The following is a 26,691-nucleotide window of genomic DNA, read 5'->3' on the forward strand; positions in this document are numbered from 1 at the left end:
TGCCCTCCACCTCGTGTTGGCTTTTCTTAATCGACTGTTTTAGGGGAGAACGTAGTGGGTAGAAGAGATCCGACGTGGGAACCGCGAATGCAGCATTATATATTCTGGAAGACTGGAAGAGATTATTATTGGCTGATCTTGTGTGGTAGAATACAGGGTTGAGTTGACTGCCCTCTGTGCTGTGCTGGAGGGGAATCATGTCACGTGCAACACACAAATAGTGCAAGGAAGTAAGCAACTAAGCAAGATTTAACAACTATATATACTATGCTTTGAAAAGATTTATCCCATAGGAATTGGGTCTTAACTGTATCGTTTCAGTTACATACTTGTCTCAATTGTATCATCTCTGTAGTAACTCGTATCTCAACCGCATGTGTTACTCAATTGCGTCGTATAATAGAAGCCTATAACTCTGACATAATGTAGCCATGAAGAGCAGATTCACACATTCGTATACTTGCTAGTTAGTTATCTTTAACATTTGTGATTAGCACTGGAAAGTTTAAAAATATGAAGCCTTTTTTGAATTTCGAATACCCAAGTATGAAAATCCTAGGCCAGCCGTAGGCATACTGGTACCTTGCTCTGACGATATACTGAAGGTTGTGAGGACAGGGGATACACATCCAGATCCAGCAAGACCCAGACATCAATCGGCCGAATGAGGAGAACCACGTGAGGTAAGCATGGCTTGCTGTCAAGAAGCCTCTGCTTGTCTATCTTGCTTGGCTATGCAAATCCAAGCTGCTTGGAGGTCACAGCATAATTAGGTAAATGCTTGCTCATCTCATGTCTGGTTCTTTTACCCGTTTGATCCACCGGAGATCGTTCAATCCTGAAGAGGTCGCGGGCACAACTTGGGAACCACGCAAAGTAGCATCGTTTTGGTTTTCTTTATGGAAGAGATTGTTGCCTTATTGCATCTGAAAGTTGACTATCCTGATCTTGGGGTGAGCGAGCAAAATCCCACGCTCGGCGTGCAACACATGACGGGAGGACGCAGCGGAAGATGAGGCGGGGAAAACGCATCACTCAGCCGTGCATCTGACCTGACGTACAGTAGTAACGTGCAAACATTCAGCACACACTGCATTGCTGAATTCTGTCCGTACAGTAGTATCAGAGTGCGTCAATTAGGCTTCCGAGCTTGTTTTTGTTGAATTCGAAAAGGGTGTGACTATATATTTCTCTTTTGTTATCAGTCAGATAGCAAATCTTAGTTACAACTTATGTTGCAACTCATGACTAGCATGAATCACGATACAAATCAAATAGTTTAGGACTTAACTAAGCACAAAGTTAGTTCTCAGCTAGCTGAGAACTAGGAAATCCCATTCGAAAATGCTATTTTGAAGCCAAAAATAATTTTGCAGACTTCTCTTGTGAACCCTAACCTCTCCCGCACCCGCACCCAACTCTAACCTCTCCCGCACCCGCGCGGCGGCGCAGCGCCACGCCGGGCGGCCGCCTCCTACTTTCCCTCGTCGCCCCCTTCCTCGGTCTCCTCTCCCGCCACTGTCGCCCAGGACATCGCCGGGCAAAACCCCTGTGTGGCGCGGTGGCGGCTTTCCTCGGCCTCCTCTGTCGCGGATCGGGGAGGATCGGCGGCGTTTGGCCTTTCCTTCCACGCGACGGCGCTGCAGGGTTGCGGCCCTAGGTGAAGCTTCTACGGCTGGCGACGAAGACAGGTGGTAGCGCTGGCCCCTTGGGTCAGGCGGGCTCTCCTTCTTCTCCGTCGATGGCGTGGAGTCTTCCCCGGGCTACCTCCGCTGAGGACGACTGGGAGGTGGTGGTGTGCCCTGCCGACGACGGAGGGAGGGGTGGGGGCGGGCTGCAGGGGGAAGCCCTAGGTCCCCTTCTCCTCGCCTATCGGCGGCCGGCAGTGGAGGGCTGACGTTTGGCTGCGGTGGTGCCCAGGCGTGTGCAGTGTCTCTGGACTACGGCGATCTGCTTTGTGTCTCCGACGGCAGCTATGGCCAGCCCGGGATGGTCGCCGGCGTGGGGGCCTGACCTGAATAAAGGCGGTCATCCTAGGGCCTCTCTTGGGTGAAGAGGAAGACCTACCAGAACGCGATCTGGCCGGAGTGTTGAGTTCCGGAAGGCTCCGCCGGCAAGTGTAACAATGTTCTATTGCCTGGAGTTTGTTGGATCGATGGTATTCGGTCGTGCGCACCCATGATTTTATTGCGACTGTTTGGTCTGGAGGGAGCGACACGAAGCTCTTTTCTGTGTTGACACCAAGTTACAGCTGATCCATGGTGAAGCCAGAAGAAGAGAATATCATGAAGGCTGGATTGGAGGACTAGCTAATGGAGGTTCAAGTCTTTGCGCTGTTGAGGGGCTTGCTTGGTGTTCCGGACTTCGCAACAGTGGTAAGGAAGTGGGGGCGACTACACATGTGAAGTTCGGAGTCTTACCTTTCAGGGTGAAAACCCAAGGTCGGGCCTTAACTGGTTGTACATCGCAATATCCTTGTTGAATGCATTGTTTTGAGAGCGAAGACTATCTTCATGGTGAAAACCTAAGATCTTTGATCGGGCGACGACCATGCTGGTGCATTGTTCCCTTCTTGGAGGTATCGCTTTTGAAGAGTCTGATTTTCAGGTGTTGTCTTGGTGGTGGTTGTATTACTGTTGCTAGGGCTGTGATACTGTAGTTTTAAAAAATAAAGGGCTCCAGGGAGCTCGGGAACTAAAGGGGTTTTTTCTCTCAAGTTCTCGACTACTTTGAAACTAGCATTTTGCAGCCCTGTTATTCTCAAACATTGTAGTGATTTTTTTAAAAAAATGGGGGCAATCCCCGGCCTCTGCATCCAAAGAATGCACACAACCTTTTATTGCATCATCCAAAAAGAGTAAACAATTGTGAATACAAAACGATCATAGGATCATGGATCGGCTAAAGTTGCGACATGAATCAACCATTTAAAAAGTGAAAACAAATACGATCTAAGCATCTTGTAATCTATTAATATGCCGCCAACCACCCTGGTTGAAGATAGCCCGAACGACCGTCATCAAGCGAGTGCACCCAGAATCCATACATGCCCGCTGGTCCTACCTGGTTGAAACATTGTAGTGATGCTGGATAATAAGTTAACAATATGAGTCTTCTGTGTTCTTGTTCATCTCTTTGCGGGTTTTTTTTTTGCTCTAAATATATCGAGAATTCGAGACCAAACATGTCGTGTCCTATTCCAAATCAGATCACCAAGAGGTTCTTATTTCAAGATGCTAATGATTAATGATTACAGATTCTGCTATTACTCATAACTCATTTGTCTACAAGCAGATGTGACAAAACCCATCACTCAGCCGTGCATGTAACATGGCATGCACACATTCACCAAACACTGCATTGGTCATTTCTGTTCGTACAGTAGTGTCTGAACTACTGTATTACTATCTCACAAAAAAAATACCATAGTACTAAGTCACAACAAAACTTAAGCATTGTGAGGCTTGTCATAGAAGTGTCAGAAACAAACTGAAACAAAAAGTGTGGGAAGCAAACATTCACCAAACGCTAGCCACAATTGAAAGGAGTAATTCTCGATCTCTCCATTTGCCATGACCTTGGAGGTTGCAATACCCCAGATTTTACCGCAACAAAGCTTAGGCACTGAGGCTTGTTGGAAGATTAAACCGAAGCCACAAGTGTGAAAAAAATGACAAAATATTGTGTCTATGACATGGGAGCAACACACTTCTAAAAAACCGTGGCATACACAGGCCTAGGCATCGTAAACGGTTGCTGAGAACCTAAATCTGAGCAAAGAGGATTTCATTCCACGTGTCTGGGATACCAGGTAGGCACCAGTGCGAACAATCGTATTTGACACTTTGTGAGTTCAAAGTATGATCTGCGACATGGGCTTCGCTTCGTAGTTGTGAGATAGAAGTAATATCCAAAAGCTTAACCCGAGTTCCAGTTACTGCATGCTCCGCAGGTAGGTCACCTGAATGGTCCCCGAAGACCTCGCTTCCACTAGACAACGGGGTGGTACTATTACAGCTACCCCCAGTGTTCCAGTCGCCATGTAGGAAATGGCTTGGTGAGTTTGTTCTCAGGAAAACTTTCATATGAGGACGATGTATGAGTTCTGAATCCAGCCATCTTACGATGTTGTGCAGCTTAAGGTTCCTGAATGGGCTGAGGTCTTCCGGCAGTGTACCTTTTACTAGAGGCTTGCCATCAGCATACAACTCCCAGTTATTTTGACTGAATTTCACTTTGTTCCAGTGATGGCCAGTGTTGAGAACAAGGGTATCAAAACTATGGAGATACTTCTTCAAGAATCTTGCTGGACGATCAAGATGCAGTGCGTAGCTTGTCGACAAACTTGTCGTGTTCGTCAATGGCTCCAATTCACATAGACTAGCAGACCAATAGAAAAGAACAGTGGTGTTAGTTCCTGGAAATCGATAAGCCAAGGTGTGACCTTTTGGAGCATGTGGAACTTTGGCAAGACCATATTTCCGCCCAACCTTTTCAACCTTAGGGCGTTTACCGCCTGTAGCTATGCACATCATAGACAGAAACTGCTGTCTACCAAGCGAATCACCCACAAAAGCTAGAGTTTTGTGTCTCATCCTGTAAGCCTTAGAAGTAAGATCTCAAGAAAACTACGCTATTATTCAATCCTTCAAGGTGATGAAAAACGAAGCTAAGATGGTACATTACCTATTCAAAAAGTTCAGCCCTGAAAACTCCGGCATCTTACAACCATATGGCTGCCACCTGTAGCCCTCGAACGATAAATCTGTCCGACCCATCGTGTCGCAATTGTATTTTTTTGGCAGCCATCGCTTGCACTCATAACCGGAGTAGAGTGGCCGCTTCTCGTCTCCTATCCACTTGCCTTTTGCATAGTTACATTCTACCAGGTAAACAATAATAACATTATTGATGTGTTAGATGTGAAAGCTGAAACGAATAGCTTGTCGGCAGTGGAGAGAGAAATGCTAAAAAATGCTAATGAAAAGCTAAACAATTAAGAAGAGAAGAAGAGTCCAAATGGGCGCAACGAGCTAAAGTTAAACATATCCAAAAAGGGGGGAATAATACGAGATACTTCCATTTGATTGCAAATGGGAACATAGAAGAAAGAAAATATTTCAATTAGAACAACAGAAGGAACTATTGTTGGAGAAGAAAATTTGAAAGTCTATATTACTGAATTCTATAAAAAATTATTTGGGGCACCGACGTCAAATAACATCTCTTTGATGGAGGAGGTGGTGCAGGATATTCCTCAGATATCGACTGTTGAGTATGAGATCTTGACAGCTCCTTTTTCTGAGGAGGAAGTCCATGACGCACTTTTTCAGATGGAACGTAATAAAGCGCCGGGGCCTGATGGTTTCCCGGCTGAGTTCTACCAAAAATCTTGGGTTGTAATAAAGGATGAATTGATGGCGCTATTTAATCAGTTTAGTACCGGGGAATTGCCTCTTTACAAACTGAATTTGGGCGTCATTACATTATTACCAAAGAAAAAGGATGCGGTGCAAATACAATAATATAGACCAATTTGTTTACTGAATGTATGCTTTAAAATATTTACCAAGGCAGGTACAAATCGTATAACTGGGATTGCCCCAAGAGTTATAAAACCAACACAATCAGCCTTTATGCCCGGAAGGAATATTTTAGAAGGGGTGGTCATTCTTCATCAAACTATTCATGAGTTACATAATAAGAGAAGATGGATGGGGTTTTATTTAAGATTGATTTTGAAAAGGCTTATGATAAAGTGAAATGACCATTCTTACAACATACTTTGAGAATGAAGGGGTTTGCTCCTGAATGGTGTAGGATGATCCAACAATATGTCCAAGGGGGAAGTGTTGGTGTAAAGGTAGATGATGACATCGGTCATTATTTTCAGACAAAAAAAGGTTTGAGACAAGGTGATCCACTGTCTCCGATTCTTTTCAATATTGTTGTGGACATGCTTGCCATCATTATTGAGAGAGCAAAAATTGATGGTCAAGTACGGGGACTTATTCCTCATCTTGTTGAGGGGGGAATCTCTATTTTACAATATGCCGATGATACTATCCTTTTCTTGGAACATGACCTACAGAAAGTTGTGAATATGAAACTAATTTTATGTCTTTTTGAAGAACTATCAGGGCTCAAAATTAATTTTCACAAGAGTGAGATTTTTTGTTTTGGTAAAGCAAATGATGAGGTGGACCTGTATAAACAGATTTTTGGATGTGATGCTGGCTCTTTTCCTTTTAAATACTTAGGTATTCCTATACACTTTAGAAAGCTTAGAAATTCTGATTAGTACCCAGTGGAGACCCGATTTGAAAGCAAATTGGGATGCTGGAAAGGCAAATTATTGTCCTATGGGGATAGACTTGTTCTTATCAATTCAGTTTTAACAAGCTTACCTATGTTCATGTTATCTTTTCTAGAGATACCTGTTGGGGTACGGAAAAGATTGGATTTTTATAGATCTAGATTTTTTTAGCAATGTGAGGAAAATAAAAGAAAATATAGACTTACCAAGTGGAATATCGTTTGCAGACCTAAGGATCAAGGGGGTCTAGGTATTGAGGTCCTTGAACTTAAAAATAGATGTTTATTAAGTAAGTGGCTTTATAAACTTCTTAACGAACAAGGGGTGTGGCAGGAGTTACTGCAGAATAAATACCTACGACAAAAGACCTTATCTGAGGTACAAGCTAAACCAACAGACTCTCCCTTTTAGAAGGGATTGATGAGGGTTAAGGACGATTTTTTTAGTAGAGGATTTTTCCAGGTAGGTAATGGAGCAAATACCCGTTTTTGGGAAGATACCTGGTTAGGTAAAATACCACTAGCCCAACAATATCCTTCTTTATACAATATTGTGCGTCACAAGAATGTAACGGTAGCTCATGTGTTATCTCAAACGCCTCTTTATATCAGTTTCAGAAGGCTGTTGGTGGGGAACAAATAGAATTTATGGTTACAATTATGCCGAAAGCTTATGAGGATTAATTTATCTGATAAGAATGATCGGTTTGTTTGGACGTTGACAACAAATGGTTTGTTTACAGTGAAATCTATGTATGAGGATCTTATGAATGACCATACACCCTTCTTGCGAAAATATCTTTGGAAAGTTAAAGTTCCCCTAAAGATAAAAATATTTATGTGGTTCTTGAGCAATAAGGTTTTACTTACTAAAGACAACTTAGCTAAAAGAAGATGGCAAGGATGTACAAAGTGTGTTTTCTGTGGTGAACAGGAGACTATTGAGCATTTGTTCATCACTTGTCCGTTAGCTAAAATACTTTGGCGTACGATTAACTTTACTTTCGCTCTCCCACCTCCAACCAATATTACAAATATGTTTGGTAATTAGCTAAATGGAGTGGATAGAAAATCTAAGGCATTCATCCGTATTGGGGTTTCTGCCTTATGTTGGTCTATATGGAGGGTACGGAATGATATTATATTTAACAAAAAAAATTCTTTCCACTTTTTGCAGGTTATCCATATGGTGGCACATTGGGTCCAGTTGTGGGCTCTCCTGTCACCGGAGGGACAGCGGGATGCTATGGCTACTGGATGCACACGGCTCCAGATGGTCGCTCAGGATATCTTGTGCCAGGCTGGCTGGCGGCACAGTAGACGGATACTATGATGTGTACTCTGCCTTTCTTAGTTTTATTTCGCTGGTTGATTCTTGTATCAACTCTAGGCGATGCCTGAGATGTTATAACTTTGTACTCTTATACGGTTAACAAAAGGCCGTGTGCATCATCATGATGCAGAAGCCGGGGTTTCACTCCCCATTTCGAAAAAAAAATTATAAATTACTTTAGGCTGTGGAAAGTAATTTTCAGAATTAGCAAGTGCGATGTGCACATAATAACCCATCAAATGATCAATTGTCCAACGGTCTCACCAAGTCATTGGGAATACAACAACTGCGAGCGCCATCACACAATCTCAACCTCATTAGTTGTGATTAAGAGGAATGTTAAAAAATTAGTTAGTTTGTTTACATGGTTTGATTAGAACGTAGGTAAGTTGATATCTTGACCCTATTTTGGTACTAATCTTACACTCTCCCATGTAATGCTTGTGATACATAGTGCCTCATATGCCACTGGGCGTGGAACTAGGCGAAACAATCTATTGTAGTAGTTTACAAAGGTGTGGAGAGAGAGGAGAGGGGCAGTGTGCAACCATCTTCTCATATACTTCATCCGACGGTGTCATCTCGTGTAGCAAGGGTGAGAAGGTTGGAGATAGATGGCGAGTTTGGGGTGGTGGTGGCCGCGCCTCTCAATTGAGTCACCCTACGACTAACCCATCAAGAGAAAAAACCCTAACTATATTATATGATACTTCGGTTTATAGCAGATTAGCATGATATATAGAAGGTCAACTTCGAGTCAGCCTCCACTCCAAACATATGGATGGAATTATTTTAAGGTGGACTTCAAAAAGGCTTGTGATAAAATTAAATATCTTTTCTTACAATAGGCGAGGCACAAGGTTTTGCTACTGAGTGGTGCAATTGGATTGTCTAGTGTGTTCAAGGTGGGACTATGGACATTAAAGTTAATGATGGCATTTGCCATAACTTGTTGACTATGAAGTTGTTGAGACAAGTTGATTCAGTGTCACCAATCCGTTTCAATGTTATTGTTGGCATGTTTGACATCCTTGTTGCGAGGCAAAGGAGAATTGTCCAGTTGGAGGCCTTAACGCTCATCCGATTGATGGTGGTGCCTTCCACCATTAGTTTAATGTGGGTTGGCTCAGATTACTTAGTGTTGCAAGCCTAGGAGGATAGCGCGCTAGGGATGCAGATGAGCTATTATCGCCAAGCTCCTTAACCTAATGCGCCCGAACAACAGGGGGCTTAGCATGGGGTATGTCCTAATCCTTTCGCCCCTTCAAGACCGGCTAATTCTATGTACCAGAGCAAGGGTAAGATAGGATCGTATTAGTGAGCCGTGGGAAAAGTGCTTTTTCTTGCCTCGATTGGACAGACCCAAAAGCAACATGAATCATTTCTCCTCTATCATTTTCGTAAACCATGATATGGGAGATGCGGTAAATATGAAATTGTTTCTTTGTATCTTTGAACAATTCTTGGGTATATAAAACTGTATTTTCATAAAAGTGAAATATTATGTTTTGGTCAGGCCAAAATGGTCAAAAACTAGTATACACACTATTTGGTTGCGACGCAGGATCATTTCCTTTGCGTTATCTCGAAACTCCAGTCCATTACCAAAAGTCGCCAATGAGGAGTGCAAGGAGGTGGAGGATAGGTTTCAGAAAAAAATAAACAGCAGGAAGGATAAGCTTATGTCCTATGGGGACAAGCTAACCCTAATTATAGTTCGCTTACTAGTTTACCAATGCTTGTGTTTTCTTGTTTGATTTGTCTAAAGGGTCGCGCAAGAGGTTGACTATTACAGATACATATTCTTATGGCAATTTGATGAGAACAAGAAGAAATTTCGGTTGACGAAGTGGAGTATAATATGTAGACCAAGAGATCAAGTTGGTCTTGGTGTGGAAAATCCTGAAATCAGCAATAGATGCTTCTACAGCAAATGGTGTCAAGCTATTAAATAAAGAGGGGTATTGCAAAAGTTTTTACATAATAAATATCTTCACTCTAAAACTCTCTCACATGTGATGGTGAAAACTTTTGATTCTCCATTTTGAAAATGACGTCTACCAGTTAAACAGGAGCTTTTATCCAAGGCTTGTTCATTTTAGGTAATTGTACAAACACCAGATTTTGGGACGATGTTTAGCTAGGAAATACGCCTCTAAGCCAGCATATACACATGCTATATGGCATTGTGCATCAGAAGCGATCATTGACTGATAACAAATAGACGATCTAGTTGAATTTAGTCCAGCGTCTAATGGTTGTTGATCGATCTATGGAACCAAACATGTTTAGATGGTGTCATTATTCTTCTAGAAAAACTTATGTTGAGTCCATGTATTCTAAAATCGTTAATGAAAACATTGTATTTGGGCAGAAACACATTTGGAAGTTGAAGGTTCCTCTTGAACATCCTCAATTCGTACTTGAGTGAGGAGTGATTCTAACGAAAGATATTTTAACTAAGTGAAAATGGAATGGTAGTAAGAAGTGTATGCTTTGTGATTGTGAGGAAATGCATCATTTACGTTTCTCTTGTCCTTCCACAATTTTGTTATGGGAAACTGTTCATCTAGCATTTAACCTACCTCCTCCAACTAGTATCCAGAATATTTCTTGGAACTGGTTGACGGGTGTTAGCAAACTAGTTAAAGCGCATATACATGTGTGAGTGAGTGTATTATATTGGTTGATTTGGAATTATTGCAAAGATACCGTGTTCAATAAGGCCAAATATTTTAACTGCTTGCATGTTCTCCACAATACTGTATATTAAATTACGTACTTGGTTCTCACTTGAGACGCGGGGGAGCTTAAGCACAGAGTGCACCCTACTAGAAATGGTCGCACGGGATTTACTCAGCTGGTTTGGTTGGCAGTTTAGAGATGAGGTATGCATAAGTGCTATTTGTAATCTTGTTCATATGTGATGTAGCTCTCATGTATATTTTTGTGTTCCAAGTCTTGTAACGATTAAAACTTTTACAATAAAATGGTTGTGCGGACCAATTGATCGAGTGACTAGGGGCTTCGCCTCATTTTTTAAAAAGAGTCGGCCTTGATCTTCTCCGCTTATTTTTAGGACTTGTTTGTTTTACGATTTTTCTTTCAGAGTTCAGTTTGCAATTTCGTAAATAGCTGCCTATGATAAAATGAAGCATCTAGGCTTCTCGGGGCAAAGATTTTTTTCAGGGTTCTTTGAGATTTGACAATATTTTCTTAAGTGGCTTCAGGGAGCTCGGGAGGTAATATAAGAACTTATATGGAGCAAATGGGCAGATATGGTGTAGTGTAAGCAGCACATGGCACAAGCATATTTACCATCACCCTCCTTGTATGTACTTTTGTGGATGCGACTGTCGTCATAAGTTGGACCTGGAGACCCAACTAAACTTCCTGTTGCATCATTCTCGGGACGCCGCTGCTCTTGCCGTTGTAGAAAACCTGGTGCCATAAAAGAACATACGAGAAACAAGTCACTAACTTTTCTCTCCCATTATAATGGAAAAAAACTTAAATGCCTTGGGCAGCTGGGTCTGCCCTCAATTCAAATGGACAAGGGAACATTTGTAACGGATTTTGTGCCCGCGGCCCGATGATTAGCGGCCAACTCAAGATGATAGATGGCAACAACTCTAGTCCTCGACGCGGATGCGACATCAGGTTTCGTTCAACATCCATCGGAGGCTCTTTGACGGTCTCGCGCCAGTAGCCCACTTCCTCCCTACTTCAAGTGGTTTCGTTCCCGGCTGCAGGCCTTGCGCCGGGGTGACAAAAGACCTGATTGCTTTTTCTCAAAAAAAATTGGGTTTTCTCTGCTTATTTGCAGGACTTGTCTGTTTTACAGTTTTTCTTTCAGAGTTCAGTTAGTAATTTGGTAAATAGCTGCCTATGGTAAATGAAGCATCTAGGTCTCTCGGGGCAAAGATTTTTTTCAGGGTTCTTTGAGATTTGACAATATTTTCTTAAGTGGCTCCAGGGAGCTCGGGAGGTAATATAAACACTTATGGAGCAAATGGGCAGATATGGTGTAGTGTAAGCATAAGCATATTTACCATCACCCCGCGTTGCTGTACTTTTGTGGATGCGACTGTCGTCATAAGTTGGACCTGGAGACCCAACTGGACCTCCTGTTGCATCATTTCCAGGATGCTGCTCTAGAACACCTGGTGCCAGAAAAAAGGACATACGAGAAACAACAAGTCACGCACTTTTCCCTGCCATTATAGGAAAAAAAAAACTTAAATACGTTGGCTCGCTGGGTCAGCCCTCAGTTCAAATGGACAATGAACGTTCGCAATCGATTTCGTGCCAGCGGCCCGATTAAACGTAATTTATGTCTGAAATAGATCGAACCTCGGGGAAGATCCTCGAAGACCACCAACGCCTGCGAAGCAAGATGGACCTTTAGGTTTCTACGAATCTGTTTGATAGAGATACACGAACGTACCTAAGCCTTGGGAGAAAGCTTGCCGTTGCTCTGGCGTTATACTGAAGTTAGTAAGGACTGGAGATGCACCCAGCAACGCCAAAACAAGAATGGCGACGCCGAGGAGGAAGACGACAGGACCCAAACATGGCTTTTGGACAAGAAGCCTATGAAGAAATCCGCCTTTCATTTCCTCCTAGAAAGTATCAGTAGGAAGCATGAGGTTCTTCTTGTCTGGTCAATCGATCGCGGGAGAGGGAGATCGTCTGGATATGTTGCCCAGCTTACTCACGCAGCTTGTGGTTGAGGGGGGACGCGCGCGGTGGGAAGCAGAGATGGGCGTGGCCGGGAACTGCCAGCTTGTGGTTGAGGGGGAACGCTTGTTGTGTTGTGTCGCAGAGTGTAGGACTGAGTTGACTCTCCTATGTGTTGTGCTGGCGAGGAATCATATCACGTGCAACACGCAAACCGTGCAAGGAAGAATGCGGGCGGCGGGCCGGGGAGCGCACGGGATCGAAAGACTTAACAACTATGTCCTTCGAAGTTTGAAAAGCTTTATCTCGTATGAATTGAACTGGATCTTAACACTATCGTTTCAGTAACATGCTTGTCTCAGTCCTCTTGTAACTGGTACCTCAGCTGCGTTGCATGAGTTTCTCCATCTATCATGCAAGAGCATCTCTAGCAGATTTCTGACAACCACTCCCAACTGTTATATTGTATTGTTTAATTACTTTTCTGTAGGTATAACTGTATAAGGCGAGGAAGCCATAGATCCCAAATCAGGGATCCCCATCTCTCTTGTAATCTGGCTAATTAATACTAGCTGACATTGAAATGATTAATTCCCGAGCTGTCCAATGCCATGACCTTGGAGGTCGTAATACCTCAGAATTTACCAGAAGAAAGCTTAGGCTTTGAGGCTTGTCATATAAGCGTGGAAAACAAAAACGAAGCCACAAGTGTGAAATTTCAGTGACAAAATATCGTGTCTATGACATATGAGAGCAACACATTTCCAAAAATTCGTGGCATACATAAGCATATGCATGGTAAACTGTGGCTGAGACCCAAACGTTACCTAAATTTGTGCAAAGAGGATTTCATTCCACATGTCTGGGATACCAGGAAGGCACCAGTGCGAGCAATCGTATTTGGCACTAAGTGACTTGAAAGTATGATGTGCGATATGACCTTCGCTTCGTAGTTGTGAGATAGAAGTAATATCCAAAAGCTTTACCCGAGTTCCAATTACTGCATGCTCTGCAGGTAGGTCACTTGAATGGTCATCCAAGACCTCACTTCCACCCGACAACGGGGTGGTGCTATTACAGCTACCTCCAGTGTTCCAGTCGCCATGTAGGAAATGCCTTGGCGAATTTGTCCTTAGAAAAACTTTCATATGAGGACGATGTACGAGTTCTGAATCCAGCCATCTTGCGATGTTGCGCAGCTTGAGGTTCCTGAATGGGCCGAGGTCTTCCGGCAGCGTACCGTTCCCTAGAGGTTTGCCGTCGGCATACAACTTCCAGCGATTTATACTGAATCTCTCTTTGTTCCAGTGATGGCCAGTGTTAAGAACAAGGGTATCAAAACAGTGGAGATACTTCTTCAGGAATCTTTCTGGCCGATCGAGATGCAATGCGTAGCTCTTCGCTGACCTGGTCGTGTTCGTCAATGGCTCCAGCTCACATAGACTAGGAGACCAATAGAAAAGAACTGTGGTGTTAGTGCCTGGAAATCGATAAGCCCAACCCTCAGTTCTTCGAGCATGTGGAGCTTTGTCAAGGCCATATTTCCACCCGACATCTTCAACCTCACGGCTACGCTTACCGCCAGTAGCTATGCACATCATAGACATAAACTGTTGTCTACCAAGTGAATCTCCAATAAAAGCTAGAGTTTTGTGCCTCATCCTACAGTAAGCCTCAGATGTTAAATCCCAAGAAAACTACACTATTGTTCAAGCCTTCAATGTGATGTACAACGGAACTAAGAGGGTGCAGTACCTGTTCAGAAAGTTTGGCCCTGAAACCTCAGGCATCTCACAACCATGTGGCTGCCACCTGTAGCTCTCGAACGATAAATCTGTCCGCCCCATCCCACCACAATTGTATTTTTTTGGTAGCCATTGCTTGCACTCATAGCCAGAGTAGAGTGGCCGCTTCTCATCTGCTATCCACTTACCTTTTGCATAGTTACATTCTACCAGGTAAACAATATTAACATTACTTTAGGCTGTGGAAAGTAATCTTCAGAATTAGCATGTGTGATGTGCACATAATTAACTGTTCAATTCATGTTTGGGAAGTGTTAATTGCACAAAACTATGGATTGGCAGCTAGGACCTCACTTAACGAAAGGTTTGAATTTTCTGAAGAAACCATGAGTTTTGCCTAAACTTTCGCCGCAAGACAGAGTAGCACGCTGTTCTATACAGAGCAATTTTGCACCTTTTGCTCATGAAGCAATGGTCGTAGATTTCACATTATTATCCCTCTCTCTCTCACTTACTATCATTCTCGCTCTTATTTATCTTTCTCTCTGGTCCACTTAGAGCATCTCTAGCAGATCCCGAAAAAGGACCCAAAACTAGATAATAACTACCTTTTCCGATTTTGGTTGACAAAAATGCACATAATAGGTCATGTAATACTGGATAATTTATCCAGCATCCATGATGCCCACCCCCGAGAACCCGATATACCATATGGTGTAGTGTAAGCAGCACATGGCACAAGCATATTTACCATCATCCCTTGTAGCTGTTTTCTGACTGCGACTGTCGTTATAAGTTGGACCTGGAGATCCAACTAGACCTCCGGATACATCATTCCCAAAATGGTGCTGCCCCTGCTGCTCTAGGAAACCAGATGCCATAGAAGAACATACAAGAAACAAATCTCAAGTCATGTACGATGATCGAAGAACACAAACGTCAGCGGACCAAGATGAACCTCTAAGTTCCAAACGACTCTGTTTCATAGAGATATGCGTACCTAAGCCTTGGGAGAAAGCCTTCCGTTGCTCCGGCGTAATGCTGAAGTCAGTGAGGACTGGAGATCCACCCAGCAATACCAAAACAATAATGGGCATGGCGAAGAAGAGGATGACAAGACCCAGCCATGGCTTGTCGACGAGAAGTTTATGAATAAAGCCGCCTTTCATTTCCTCTTAGGAAGTAGGAAGAAGGGGTTTTTTGCCTGGTCGATCGATCTCGGGAGAGGGAGATCGTTTGGATATGTTGCCCAGCTTACTCACGCAGCCTTTGGAGAGAGAGAACGTGGTGGACTGGTGGGAAGCAGAGATGGACGTGGGAACTGCGAACGTAGCACTACTCTGATTCTCCATGAGATTATTGGCTTATTGTCGTTGGGTTGTGAGTTGACTCCTCCCCCTGTGCTGTGCTAGCGAGGAATGATGCCAGCCTGCTCACGTGCTAACATAAGAAAAGAGGAATGGAGCAGAGCAACGAAATGAGGCGTGGGAAGTGAGCAACGACATTTTTTTCAATAAAGGGCGCTTCATTACTCAAAAATTCAAGCATTACACTCAACATCTGCATAACTAAGATACACATAGCCGTTCAAGTATCAAGTCTGAACAAAAATATAAAAGATTGATCGAAAGAGCCAAGCTAGACTATACTACATTGGCTTCAATCCGCCTAATATGCAGCCACCCATGTCGGGAAAATAAACTCCTTGGCCGTGTTCTCCAACCGTGTAGACACCACCATAAAGAGATCTCAGTCCTCCAAGCGCTGAAGTGGCGACCATGAACGGAGTAAAGCCGTACATCGGTAAATGACCTGCATGAGAGAAGAATTCTTGTCATTGAAAACCTTGTCATTCTACATAGTCATAGCGTCCATACGACTGCAATCGCGCTCATTCTGATAAGTTTTTTGTACCTAGTACCTATCCCATTTAGCCAATTACCAAATATATTTGCAACGCTACGAGGCGGGTATAAGGTAGAACCCATCTGAATGATTGACCATATAGATCTAGCAAACCTACAGTTGAAAAAAGATGTTTTATTGTCTCATCTTGGTGGCAGAAAACACATTTCTTACAATCGTGCCAGTTGTGTTTCATAAGGTTGTCTTAAAATCACATCGCGACGAAGGTACCATGCAAAAACTTTTGTTTTCAGTGGTATCTTCATCTTCCAAATGTACTTATTATTGATAACCGGTTGACTAGGAATGGTAAGCGCCCTATACAATGAATTAACCGAGAAAACACCGTTCTTGGTGAGGCTCCATCGAAATTCATCAGTCCCCTCAGATAATTGTATTGAAGCTAACTTCTGTAGCAATTCATTCCAACTAATCAAACGGGGGGCAATTAGATCACGCCTGAACGTCATGGAGGTAGGAGAAGTTTCCATAACCTTCTGCAAGATATCTCCCTTATAACGAACAATATTGTACAAAGCTGGATATTATCCCCGAAGAGTAGTTGTTCACAACCATCTATCTTCTCATAACCTAATCTCCGTCCATTCCTTATGGAGAACGAACCAAAAGGAAAAAAAGTGCTTATTAGTTGCCATAATGCCAGCCCGAAAATGAGAATCTCCAGGTTTCCAAAATACCTGAGATAACGCTTTTGAGCCCACATACTTTTTCCTTAAAAGTTGTTGCCATATACCATCCTCAGTTAATAACCCGGCCAGCCATTTTCCTAGCAAAGCCCTGTTCTTAACTTCAAGATCATGAACACCAAGTCCACCTTGATCTTTTGGACGGCATACAACACTCCATTTAGTTAACCGATATTTCTTCTTCTCGCTGTCCCCTTGCCAAAAGTATCTTGAACGTAGATAATCTAAAAGATATCATATAGAGTACCATATTCGTAAGTACTGCATTTATGAGCACTAATCTCCTCCCAAGGGACAACAATTTTCCTTTCCAACTACTTAAACGTTTCTGAAGTCTTTCCTCGACGAGTTTCCACTCCGCCAATGTCAGTCTCTGATAATAAATCAGAATACCAAGATAATTGATCGGAAAGGAGCCGAGACCACATCCGAACAAGTCGGCATAAAGGTTGGCATCGCCATTGGCCTCACCGAAAAAGAACAATTCCCTTTACCCGACAATTGCTCGAAAGTCGTTAGAATTAACTTCAGATTTCGAGATTTTTCCAAGTCGTTTTCCATAAAAATCATCGTGTCATCGGCGTACTGAAGGATAGATAATCCATCATCCACAAGATGAGGTACTACCCCTTCAATCTGACCATCAACCTTCGCACGCTCAATTATAATAGCAAGCATATCCGCCACAATGTTAAATAACATTGGAGAAAGGGGATCACCTTGCCTCAAATCTTTTTTCGTCTGGAAGTAACGACCAATATCATCATTGACTTTAATATCCACACTTCCACCGAAAACAAGGTTATTTATAAGAGCAGGCCACTCATCTGAAAAACCTTTTATGATGAGTGTTTGTTGAAGAAAATACCATTTAACTTTATCATAAGCTTTCTCAAAGTCGATCTTGAGAATAACACCATCCAGTTTTTTCCGATGCATCTCATTGACTGTTTCATGCAAAGTGATAACACCATCTAGGATGTGTCTACCTTGCATGAACGCACTCCGGGACGAACGGACGACATGTTCTGCCACTGAATTAAGTGTAATCGTAGCGACTTTGGTAAAGATTTTAAAACACACATTAAGCAGACATATAGGTCTGAACTGTTGAATCCGTTCCGCATCATTGATTTTTGGTAAAAGAATAATCTCACCAAAATTTATACGAAACAAATCCAATTGACCCGCATGGACCTCCCCGAAGAGTTCCAATATACCTTTATAATATCCCAGAAAGATTGATAAAATTCTGCAGGAAACCCATCAGGTCCTGGAGCCTTGTTATGCTCCATCTGGAAAACCGCTTTTCTTACCTCCTCCTCAGAATAAGGAGCCACAAGAAGAGCATTTTCCTCTGGAGTCACCTGGGGAATATCCGGAATCCTGGATTCATCCATGGATATATCGGATTCCTCGGGTGCGCCAAACAAACCTTTATAATACGACGTAATATAAGACTTGAGCTGCTCATGGTCTTCGATCACGCCCTCCTCTTGTACAAGAGAATGAATGAGTTTCTTTCTATGTCGACCATTAGCGACACTATGAAAGTATCTCGTATTTGAATCTCCTTCCAACAGGAATTGGGTCTTAGATCTCTGGTACCATTTGAGTTCCTCCTCGCGAAGTAAGCCGGCCAACATCGCATTATATTGACTTTTGAGTTCAATTTCATGCGTTGTCAATGGCCTTACCTCAGCAATAGCCTCCAGATCATCAATATTAGATGACAGGCTGAGCTTCCCTTTTTTTAGCTGCCCAGTCATATGTCTAGACCACCCCCCAAGGTATCTACGTACCGAACGTAATTTGTTATTCCACCTTAGGATGGGGGTGTTCCCAGCGACAGGCTTATTCCAAATAAATTTAATCATATCCGAGAACCCTTCCCTGCATAACCATCCCAACTCAAATTTGAATGGGCGTTTATGCGACGGATTTGGGTTCCCAGTGGATAATAAAATAGGAGAATGGTCTGATAAAGCCTCTATCCGAGGAAGAGCCCGTACGGAGACTAGTGGGAATATAGATTCCCAATCCGAGTCCATGAGTACACGGTCAAACTTCTCATATGTAGGCTCTGGGAGACTATTTGCCCAGGTGATTTGTCTTCCAACCATCGAGATCTCTCTCAAGTCTAAACTGTCAATAACATCATTGAATAAGAAACATCAATGATTGTCAAATCTGCCCCTACTTTTCTCCTCCAGGTATCTAAGCAAACTGAAATCCCCTCCTATAATAATAGGATATGGATTTCCTTTTGCTAGATTGTTCAACTCACGAAGAAATGCAGGCTTGGCCGCATCCTGAGCAGCTCCATACACGGACACCAAGCTCTAAATGAAATTATCAGATTTATTTCGGATGTGAAGTTTTATATGAAAATCACCCCAGAATTATCTAAATTCTCCATAGATAAAGCTCGGATGCCAATTAAAAGGCCACCAGAACGACCTCGAGGCGGGCGGGATACCCAAACAAAGTCCTCCCCGCTTGAAAGGCGATTTAGAAAACTTGTTGAGTAGTTCCTCTTACCCGTCTCAGAAATAGCGACAAAATCTAAGACATGTTCCTTAGTGTTTTCCGCAATGTATAAATGTTTAGCCAAGTCTTTTAGATCTCTGCTATTTTTAAACATGCCATTCATTGAGAAACTATCACAGATTTATTCACTTTGGCCTTTTTGTTTGGCCAAGCATTACGCTTAATGGAGGAGGTTCTGTATTTTCGTTTCGTTGCCTGTAGTTCAAAGCATGAACCCAACGCATCGCATCCAAACCCACCTCCGAAACCTCACAAAATAGATGCGAGAGAAGCTGACCGTCTGAGACGGCGTACACCTCCTCATCATCTTCGTCAGATAAAGAAAAATCTGGCTGGCTTGGCGACACATGAGCGACTTTTAATCTGTCGAACTCCATCCGTCTCAAAGCGGAAGCCAAAACAGAAATAGTACTAGCAGAATTCCCCAACGAAAGACCCACATAAATTAGCCTCAATAAGTGGGGTGGGGAATGCTAAAAGAGACTTAGTCGCCTCCGCCTTGCGCCTCATCGCCTTCGCCATAGTGTCCTCGTCTGTGGCGGACACCCCACCCTAGCCGACACCATGACGGGTGCTCCGGCGAGAAGGTGTGGGTGGGGGCGCAGGACCTTCCCTACGGCCTGCCCGACCTTGGCCGATAGCCAGCCCCGGCGTCTCCTGGTCCACAGGGTGACGTGCAGGAGTGGGCAAAGTCGACGTAGACCCACCCCTGATGTCAGCCAACGTATGGCCCGCCACCTTGCCACTCGCCGCAACAACCAACACTACTACTTGATTCTGATTAATAATATTGTATTTGCATTAGTCTTATTATTCCATATACCTTTGAAATAGTGATTATTTTTACTTTCATATGGTGTTTTGCAAACCACAGATAGAAATCAATTCAATAGCTGATACAAGAAATTTCATTCATGTTTACCTAATATACATATATAATAGGGTGTAATTAATAAGTTGTTTATGTGACACTTCTTTTTTTTCTTGCATATGTTAGGCTGCATAATAGTTGAAGTTTACCAGGTTGCCAAGATGATTTAAGGATGAAACTAAAAATCTTGCCACAGAACAACAATGGTGACATAGAACAGAATCTCCATGGCGTGATCTATAGAATCAAGGCCACATGTACTATTATTTGTTTCTTTCTTGAACAAGCATCTAAGCATGTGTTGGTTTGTATGTTAAATTATTTTATAAATAGAGTGTAAATTCTAGAGATGTAAAACATTCATGACCCCAACGGAAGAAGTGAAGCAAGTCATGTTGATCGCGGAGATGTAGAGGAGAAACAAAGTAGAAAGTCTAGAACAAAAAGATAAAGAGGGGCAGACTTGCAAGGTCATCAAGGTGGCGTCGATGACGGCACAAACGCAAAAGACAAAGAGGGGGTATACTTGTAACATCTATGAATAATACACACGGGTTATGTATTCTGGATGCAATAGAATGGTGGAGAGATACAAAGTAGAGGTGTTTCATATGCCTCCACAAAAAGTTGGAGACAAAATAAAAACATAAACAAAACAAAGGGCTTAACAAGGAAGAGGCAATAAGGATACGCAGAGAAGAGCGGGAGCACTTAAGTTGTGGTCAACCAAGAGGAAACCAGAGTTCATCGTGATAATGTCACTCCAACAAACTGATGGTTTTATTGGCTTTATATCTTTAGAATACTATATAGATATATCTTCTACACATGTGAATTTCCATGTATATTATGTTTAAACATGTGCGATAAATAACGCGATGAGCCGTGGCAACGCACGGGCATTCAACTAGTATCTCTAAATTTAGACTAACTTTTGACATCCTTTTATGTAAAGAGGTGATATATTATTTAGTCAAACTTAATTATTGTATTGTGAATGTAACATAACTATAACTTGGTGTCATCTCGATGTAATTTTTGACAAAATTGTCAAACTTAGGACCGCTTGATTTAGGTAGAATTTTAATTAATTGGAGATAAAATAAAAAAACTTCAAGAAAGAAAATCAGGGTCTTCCGATCTGGCGATCTCAGATCATCCGATTATTTTTACACGAGCAAGACAACAGGGCATTCGTGATACACCGATCACCTCGTGATGTGAGCAACAAAGTCAGCAAGGCCTTTGGTGGAGGAGCCGCCGTGTGCTACCGAGGCACGGACGGCCTCACCGAGCACCTTGGCCCGGCGCCGCAGTGCCATCCCGTTGTCCGAGACCATCGCCTCCTCGATCACCTCCTGGATGGCAGCCGCCGGCACAACCTCGCCGTGTTTCTCCCATGGCCTCACGAGGAGGCCTACCTTGAGGTACTTGCAGAGAAACTCGGCGTCCCATGGCTGGTCGGAGTGCATCGGCCAGGCGAGAATGGGCTTGCCGTGGCTGAGGCTCTCCATGGTTGAGTTCCAGCCGCAGTGGCTCATGAACGCCGCCGTGGCGCCGTGCGCCAGGATCTCTAGCTGCGGCGCCCACCCGGTGATCACCACCCCCGTCCCCTCGGTTTCTTTGGTGAACTCGGGCAGCAGCTTCTCGTAGCGGGTCTCGCCGCCGCCCGAGTCTGCGAATATGTCGGCCCGGTCGGCGTCGCGCAGTACCCAGATGAACCTCTGCTTGCTGCCCTTGATCGCCGCAGCCATCTCCGCGACCTGCTCAGCCCGGAAAGACGTGGTAGTCCCGAAGGACACGTAGAGCACGGATGCCGGCGGCTGCGCGTCGAGCCAGTCCATGCACTCGTGCCGCGTTTTCCCCGCCGGCGTCTGGGCGGTCGCGTCCAGCAGCGGGTTCAGTGGCCCGACCGCGAAGAGCTTCTTGTCCTTGAACCGCGGGTGCTCGGCCATGGCGTCCAGGAATTCGCCCTCAAGCGCGCGGCACGTGTTCATGACCAGGCCGGACGAGGGCACGCCTCCGGTGGCCCCCGTCGCCCGGGAGAAGTACTCCATGAACTCCTTTGTCGTGCACGCGTCGATGGCGAGGGGCTGGAGGTCGTGGTCGCGCAGGAGCTTGTGTTCGCGGTCCAGCAGCCGCGTCAGGCTGTACGAGATGGCCGCGCACTGCAGCCCGAAGGCCTCGGCGTTGCTCAGCCGCGCCGCCTCGACGGCGGCGAAGGCGCTGAGCTTGTCGTGGACGACGACCACGCGACGGTGGGTGGCCGAGAGGCGGTGGAGAAGGACGGCGAGAGGGGCGCGCGCGGCGGCGGTGAAGGCCTCCCACATGGGCATGAGGTGGCTGGGGAAGGGAGACGCGGCGGCCGGGTCGGGCGGCGGGGAGTCGTAGGTGGGGACGTCGGGGTGGTGGAAGTGGATGGAGGCGAGCGCCTTGGCGTCCCAGCCGTGCACGCGCGACTGCGCCTGCCGGACGTGCGCGGCGGGCGCGGCGTAGTGCACGGACAGCCCGCGCGACGCGACCAGCAGGGAGAGGTGCATGAGCTGGTTCAGGTGGCCCTGCGCCGGGAAGGGCACCGCCACAAAGGCCACCGATTCCATGGTGTTGTGGAACGAGTAGAGACTGCCCGGAGACCTCGGGACGACGTTGCGGGCACTAAGAGCTCAACTGAAACGAGAACACACGAAGAGGAGGGAGGCAGTGACGCACGTCGTCAGTCCAGGAGCCTCGCCGCGATGAATACGTACAAATTTTAGAGTTTGGAGTACACTGAACTTTTCTGTACAAATTTGTCGTCATGTTTTACCCGGTCCCGTTTTGGATCGTCATGATGCCACCATTGGTCGCTTCTCACGGACGATAGCATGCCAACAGCGGTATACAGATCTACTCTCCTCGTTCATTAGCTTTTAGTGATCTATCTATTTTTTATGTGAACTCGTGAGCTTCCCTAGGTACATGGGGGCGACCTTCACGCATGACCGTTGAGGGCGACACTGTGGGTGTGGGCGATCCGCTCGCGGCGGCCGCGGTTGGACCGGCGCAGTTGACCGGGAGACGCCGCCGCAAGACGCTGGCCCCTGGGGGCTTGCTGGTGCGCGCTCATGGGGCGCCGGCAGCTAACCCTAATCCTTTCGAGGTCCTGGTGGAGGACGCCGCCGACTACTCGTCCGATGACTCGTGCGACTCGGATGTTCCTTTCGAGGCGGCGTTGGAGATCGTCGGCTCTCCGGCAGCGCCGATGGTTTCCTCGATCGTCGTGTAGAGAGAGGAACGAAGGAAGAACTTGCGGCGGCGTTCTGGTCGGAGATAGGTTTCCCAACCTCGGCGTCTAGGTTCTGGGAACACTCCCCGCCACCGGCGGGCGCAGGTACGTCGCTTCCTTCTGAGTGCAGGGATGGTGGAGCGCCGGCGGGAAGCCCTTCGTCCGCGAAGGAAGTTGCCGACGTGGGGAAAGCCTCTACGGCTGTTCTCCGTGGCGTGGATGTCCGGCATCCGCCGTGGGCGGGCTCTTGGCGTGGCCCTTGTCCGCCACGGAGGAAGTCTCCCCGGTGGTGTTGGGGCAGTTCCTCGCCACGGCGTCGCGCTCGCCGGTGAAGACGAAGATCGTGGAGCCGCCCCGTGTTCGAACGGAGGTGGCGTCGGACGAGGCGGTATCATCACTTCATGCCGGTGGGCCCGACAGGTCCTTCTCCTGGGCCGGTTTGGGCCACGCGATGCGATTTCTATGGAGGAGCCACGATCAGCGTATCGTTCCGTCCTCGATCGCACCAGCGCCCTCGTCTCCCTCCTCCACGCCCCTGAAGCCTGCCGCCTCGTCCTCAGCCATGCTCGTCCCGTCTCCCTCCTCCACGCATCTCTCCGCAGGGTCGGCTGGTCGAGTGGGCACGGTTTCGCCGGCGCCAGCAGCCTCCTCTTCCTCGCCAAGGTCATCACCACAACAGCCCGGTTCTTCGTCAAGGTCGTCAAGTTCTTCGTCAACATCGTCAAGTTCTTCGTCAAGGTCGCCATCTGGTCCTGCTCCGTGAAGGTCGTCCTCACCCGCGCGAGCTGCTTCATCACTTGCGGGTGGAGGCCGGTGTGCCATCCCTCCTTCGCTGAGATCGCAGCGCGCCCTGCTATTGTGATGGCGGGGCAGCAGCCTCCTCGCGGTCAGCCCCACCTGCTGGGTTTGATCCAGCGGTGGCCGGGGTGCAGGGAGCGGGAGGGATGGGTGCTCCGGTTGTGGTGCCACCGGGCAGACCTCCCTTTGCGCAGTTCAACACTCCAGCGCCGGTTGCACCGCGTCCGCAACCGCCTCAGTTCATTTATGGTCAAGGAGGAAGGCTCCGGGGTTTGGCCACCCCTCATGTGCCTTTCTGACCGCCTACGATGCAGCAACACATCGGTGGTGGACAGCAGTTTTAGGGTACTCAGCAGGGCCATGTTGTGTCAGGTGCAGCTCTGAGGCCGAAGAAGCATAAGAAAAAGAAGACTGCCCGGCCCCGGTGCTCGGGGGGTCGCAAGGCCATGACTTCCGGGGGTATGCTCGGTCTAGCTCGCGGCGAGGGGCTGACGCCGCAGGGGCAGTTCTTGCAGATGCAGAGTCAGCCTCAGATGTACCATTATCCGTATGTATCGTCGGCCTATCCTCAGCAGGCTCAGTTTCAGCCTCGGTCTCAGTTCCCTGCTCACTCTCAGTTTCAGAAGACGCCTACTCAACCGGGTTTGCCGCCACAGACCGATACTCCTGTGCTGATGACCGAGGTGGTTGTGCCAGTGATGTCTCAGGGCCAGGCGACGGCTGTAGTTGACAGTGTGGAGGTGTCAAAGGCTGGAGGGAAACCTAAAAAGGTAAATGGTGTTGGAAGTGTTTTGTTACTTCTCATGCGGCCAAGGACAGTAAGGTCAAGCATTATTGCTATATTTGTGACAAGCATTCTCACCCGACGATTCTGTGCCCTGTGTTGAAGATGCCTATACCATCTGTGTATGTCTGTGGTACTGGTCTTTTGGAGACTTATTTCACTACTTTTCCTGATTCTGTGGTACACAAGGACCTCACGCCGAGTCAGACTCCTATTGCTCTCGTGGTGGTCTCAGGTGATGAGGTACCGACGGAGGTGACAGCCAAGCAGGTAGCCCGAAGTTGTTCGGCTAGTCCCAACTGGAAATGGGAAGCGGTGCCTCATGCGGATAGGCAGTTTTTGGTTTCTGATGATGCGGGGCGATGGCTCTGGAGATGGGGGCGATGATGGTATGGATACTTCGGAGCGCACAGCTTGATAAGGGGGTGGCCCGATCTTCTCGATGGCGACGGTGGTGATGATGATCATGCGATGAACACAACGGAGATAACACGATGATGAAGTGGATGATAACTTGTATGACACAACAAAGTCTCTCGATTGGTCCATGTCGCCAATGCAACAGCTCTCAACCCTACAAGATATTCACAACTCCAAACACTTGCGCACGTAGCCGCCGACCACGAAGCGGTAAGTTGCAACCGTCTAATTCCCAATGGAACAGCAGATCACACGAGACTTTCAGGGTAGAAATTCGATAGAGTTGCAAAGCAATCAACTATGAACAATGGTTTATATTAAACGTGGTCTAAACCTAATTTGGGGGCATCCTGGGCACTTATATAGGGGTTCAATACGACCAGGGGTCGAAAAGATACATAGAAAACCGACCCAGATTGGATCTGGTCGAGACAGACTCGGACACGGCCGGCTCGGGAGCCGGTCGACCGGGACTGGGACCGGGCAGGCCGGTTGGAACCGGGCCTGGCACCGGGTGGTGACCGGGCGTGGGACGGCTGGCTCAGTACACCCGCCCGGATGGCACAAGCGTACATGCCGGTCGGGACCGGGCTCTCCCGGCGTGGGAGCCGGTTGGACCAGGCATGTGACCGGGTCGGCCGGCGTAGTGGCCGGTCGGACCGGCCTCGGACAGCTTTTTCTTCCACCCTCGCGCATGCCTCCCGCTCCTCCCTCGCGCGTCCATGGGATGTCTTCATGTCCACCTTCATGTCCAGTTCCATGTCCAGCTTCACGTCCAGCTGCTCCTCTTCTCCTCGTGCGATATTTGTTCCCTCTTCATACCTGATCATACATAAGTAATATGACTTAGACAGTATAAAGTTCTCATCGATCAAAGTATCACTTAGGAACAAGTTCACATGTTGTTTGAGTAGCTTCGCACGAGCCCTTGTAATGGGTCCAATCCTAACTTCATTGGACTTGAGCTTTACAGCAGCATCGTTTTCATGTTGCAATGACGGAGGTAGTAGTGTAGTAGGGATGTCCTCATCATCTCCCCCCCCTTCAAAAGGCATCGAACTCGATGCTCCAAGGTCTTCTCCGTCATATGGTATCAAATCAGCCACATTGAAAGAATTACTGACACCAAACTCATCAATTGGAAGATCTATACGAGTATGCATTATCGTTGATCTTGACACCACGAGGAAGCAACTTGGACTTCCGTAGCTTCGGGAACCTATACTTGCGAAAATGTACCCGAGACCATATCACCGAGGCTTGAACAACATCTCCTTGCACTTCTTGTTCACCTTTGCAGCATTGTTCTCCCTTTCTT

At 46.1% G+C, this 26,691-nt stretch overlaps 3 protein-coding genes across 3 annotated transcripts; all 3 read right to left on the bottom strand.

Moving 5' to 3' along the window:
- Positions 1-3,313: 3,313 nt before the first annotated feature.
- On the bottom strand, positions 3,314-12,941 carry LOC124690412 (protein trichome birefringence-like 14). The gene is made up of 6 exons (XM_047223801.1): positions 12,906-12,941; positions 12,002-12,068; positions 11,701-11,811; positions 10,967-11,089; positions 4,687-4,882; positions 3,314-4,596 (listed from the first exon to the last, which is right to left on the bottom strand). Exons 1-6 carry the CDS (start codon positions 12,939-12,941, stop codon positions 3,765-3,767), a joined length of 1,365 nt encoding a protein of 454 aa, XP_047079757.1. The 3' UTR covers positions 3,314-3,764.
- Positions 12,942-13,155: 214 nt separating this feature from the next.
- LOC124690414 (protein trichome birefringence-like 14) lies at positions 13,156-15,242 on the bottom strand. The gene is made up of 4 exons (XM_047223802.1): positions 15,074-15,242; positions 14,782-14,935; positions 14,084-14,305; positions 13,156-13,990 (listed from the first exon to the last, which is right to left on the bottom strand). Exons 1-4 carry the CDS (start codon positions 15,240-15,242, stop codon positions 13,156-13,158), a joined length of 1,380 nt encoding a protein of 459 aa, XP_047079758.1.
- A 6,072-nt stretch (positions 15,243-21,314) lies between these two features.
- Positions 21,315-22,935, bottom strand: LOC124690415 (putative cis-zeatin O-glucosyltransferase). Its single transcript, XM_047223803.1, has 2 exons — positions 22,913-22,935; positions 21,315-22,761 (listed from the first exon to the last, which is right to left on the bottom strand). The coding sequence occupies exons 1-2, from the start codon at positions 22,933-22,935 to the stop codon at positions 21,315-21,317; spliced, it is 1,470 nt and encodes a 489-aa protein (XP_047079759.1).
- Between the last annotated feature and the right edge of the window lie 3,756 nt (positions 22,936-26,691).

This window comes from Lolium rigidum, chromosome 2 (genome assembly GCF_022539505.1).
Source record: "Lolium rigidum isolate FL_2022 chromosome 2, APGP_CSIRO_Lrig_0.1, whole genome shotgun sequence".
In the NCBI taxonomy this organism is placed as follows: Eukaryota; Viridiplantae; Streptophyta; class Magnoliopsida; order Poales; family Poaceae; genus Lolium; species Lolium rigidum.

What these genes read in the sequence shown, in the direction of transcription:
- LOC124690412 (XM_047223801.1), bottom strand. Translation starts at nt 12,941, where the DNA reads ATGGCATTGGACAGCTCGGGAATTAATCATTTCAAT. An exon ending in TACATACAAGGAGGGTGATG is followed by an intron (nt 4,883 to 10,966) that starts GTAAATATGCTT and finishes TTTACCTGGTAG; the next exon opens with AATGTAACTATGCAAAAGGC. An exon ending in GGGCTGAACTTTTTGAATAG is followed by an intron (nt 4,597 to 4,686) that starts GTAATGTACCAT and finishes TAAGGCTTACAG; the next exon opens with GATGAGACACAAAACTCTAG.
- LOC124690414 (XM_047223802.1), bottom strand. Translation starts at nt 15,242, where the DNA reads ATGAAAGGCGGCTTTATTCATAAACTTCTCGTCGACAAGCCATGGCTG. An exon ending in TGCTTACACTACACCATATG is followed by an intron (nt 14,306 to 14,781) that starts GTATATCGGGTT and finishes CACAGCCTAAAG; the next exon opens with TAATGTTAATATTGTTTACC. An exon ending in GGGCCAAACTTTCTGAACAG is followed by an intron (nt 13,991 to 14,083) that starts GTACTGCACCCT and finishes GGCTTACTGTAG; the next exon opens with GATGAGGCACAAAACTCTAG.
- LOC124690415 (XM_047223803.1), bottom strand. Translation starts at nt 22,935, where the DNA reads ATGACGATCCAAAACGGGACCGG. An exon ending in ACGATCCAAAACGGGACCGG is followed by an intron (nt 22,762 to 22,912) that starts GTAAAACATGAC and finishes TTGAGCTCTTAG; the next exon opens with TGCCCGCAACGTCGTCCCGA.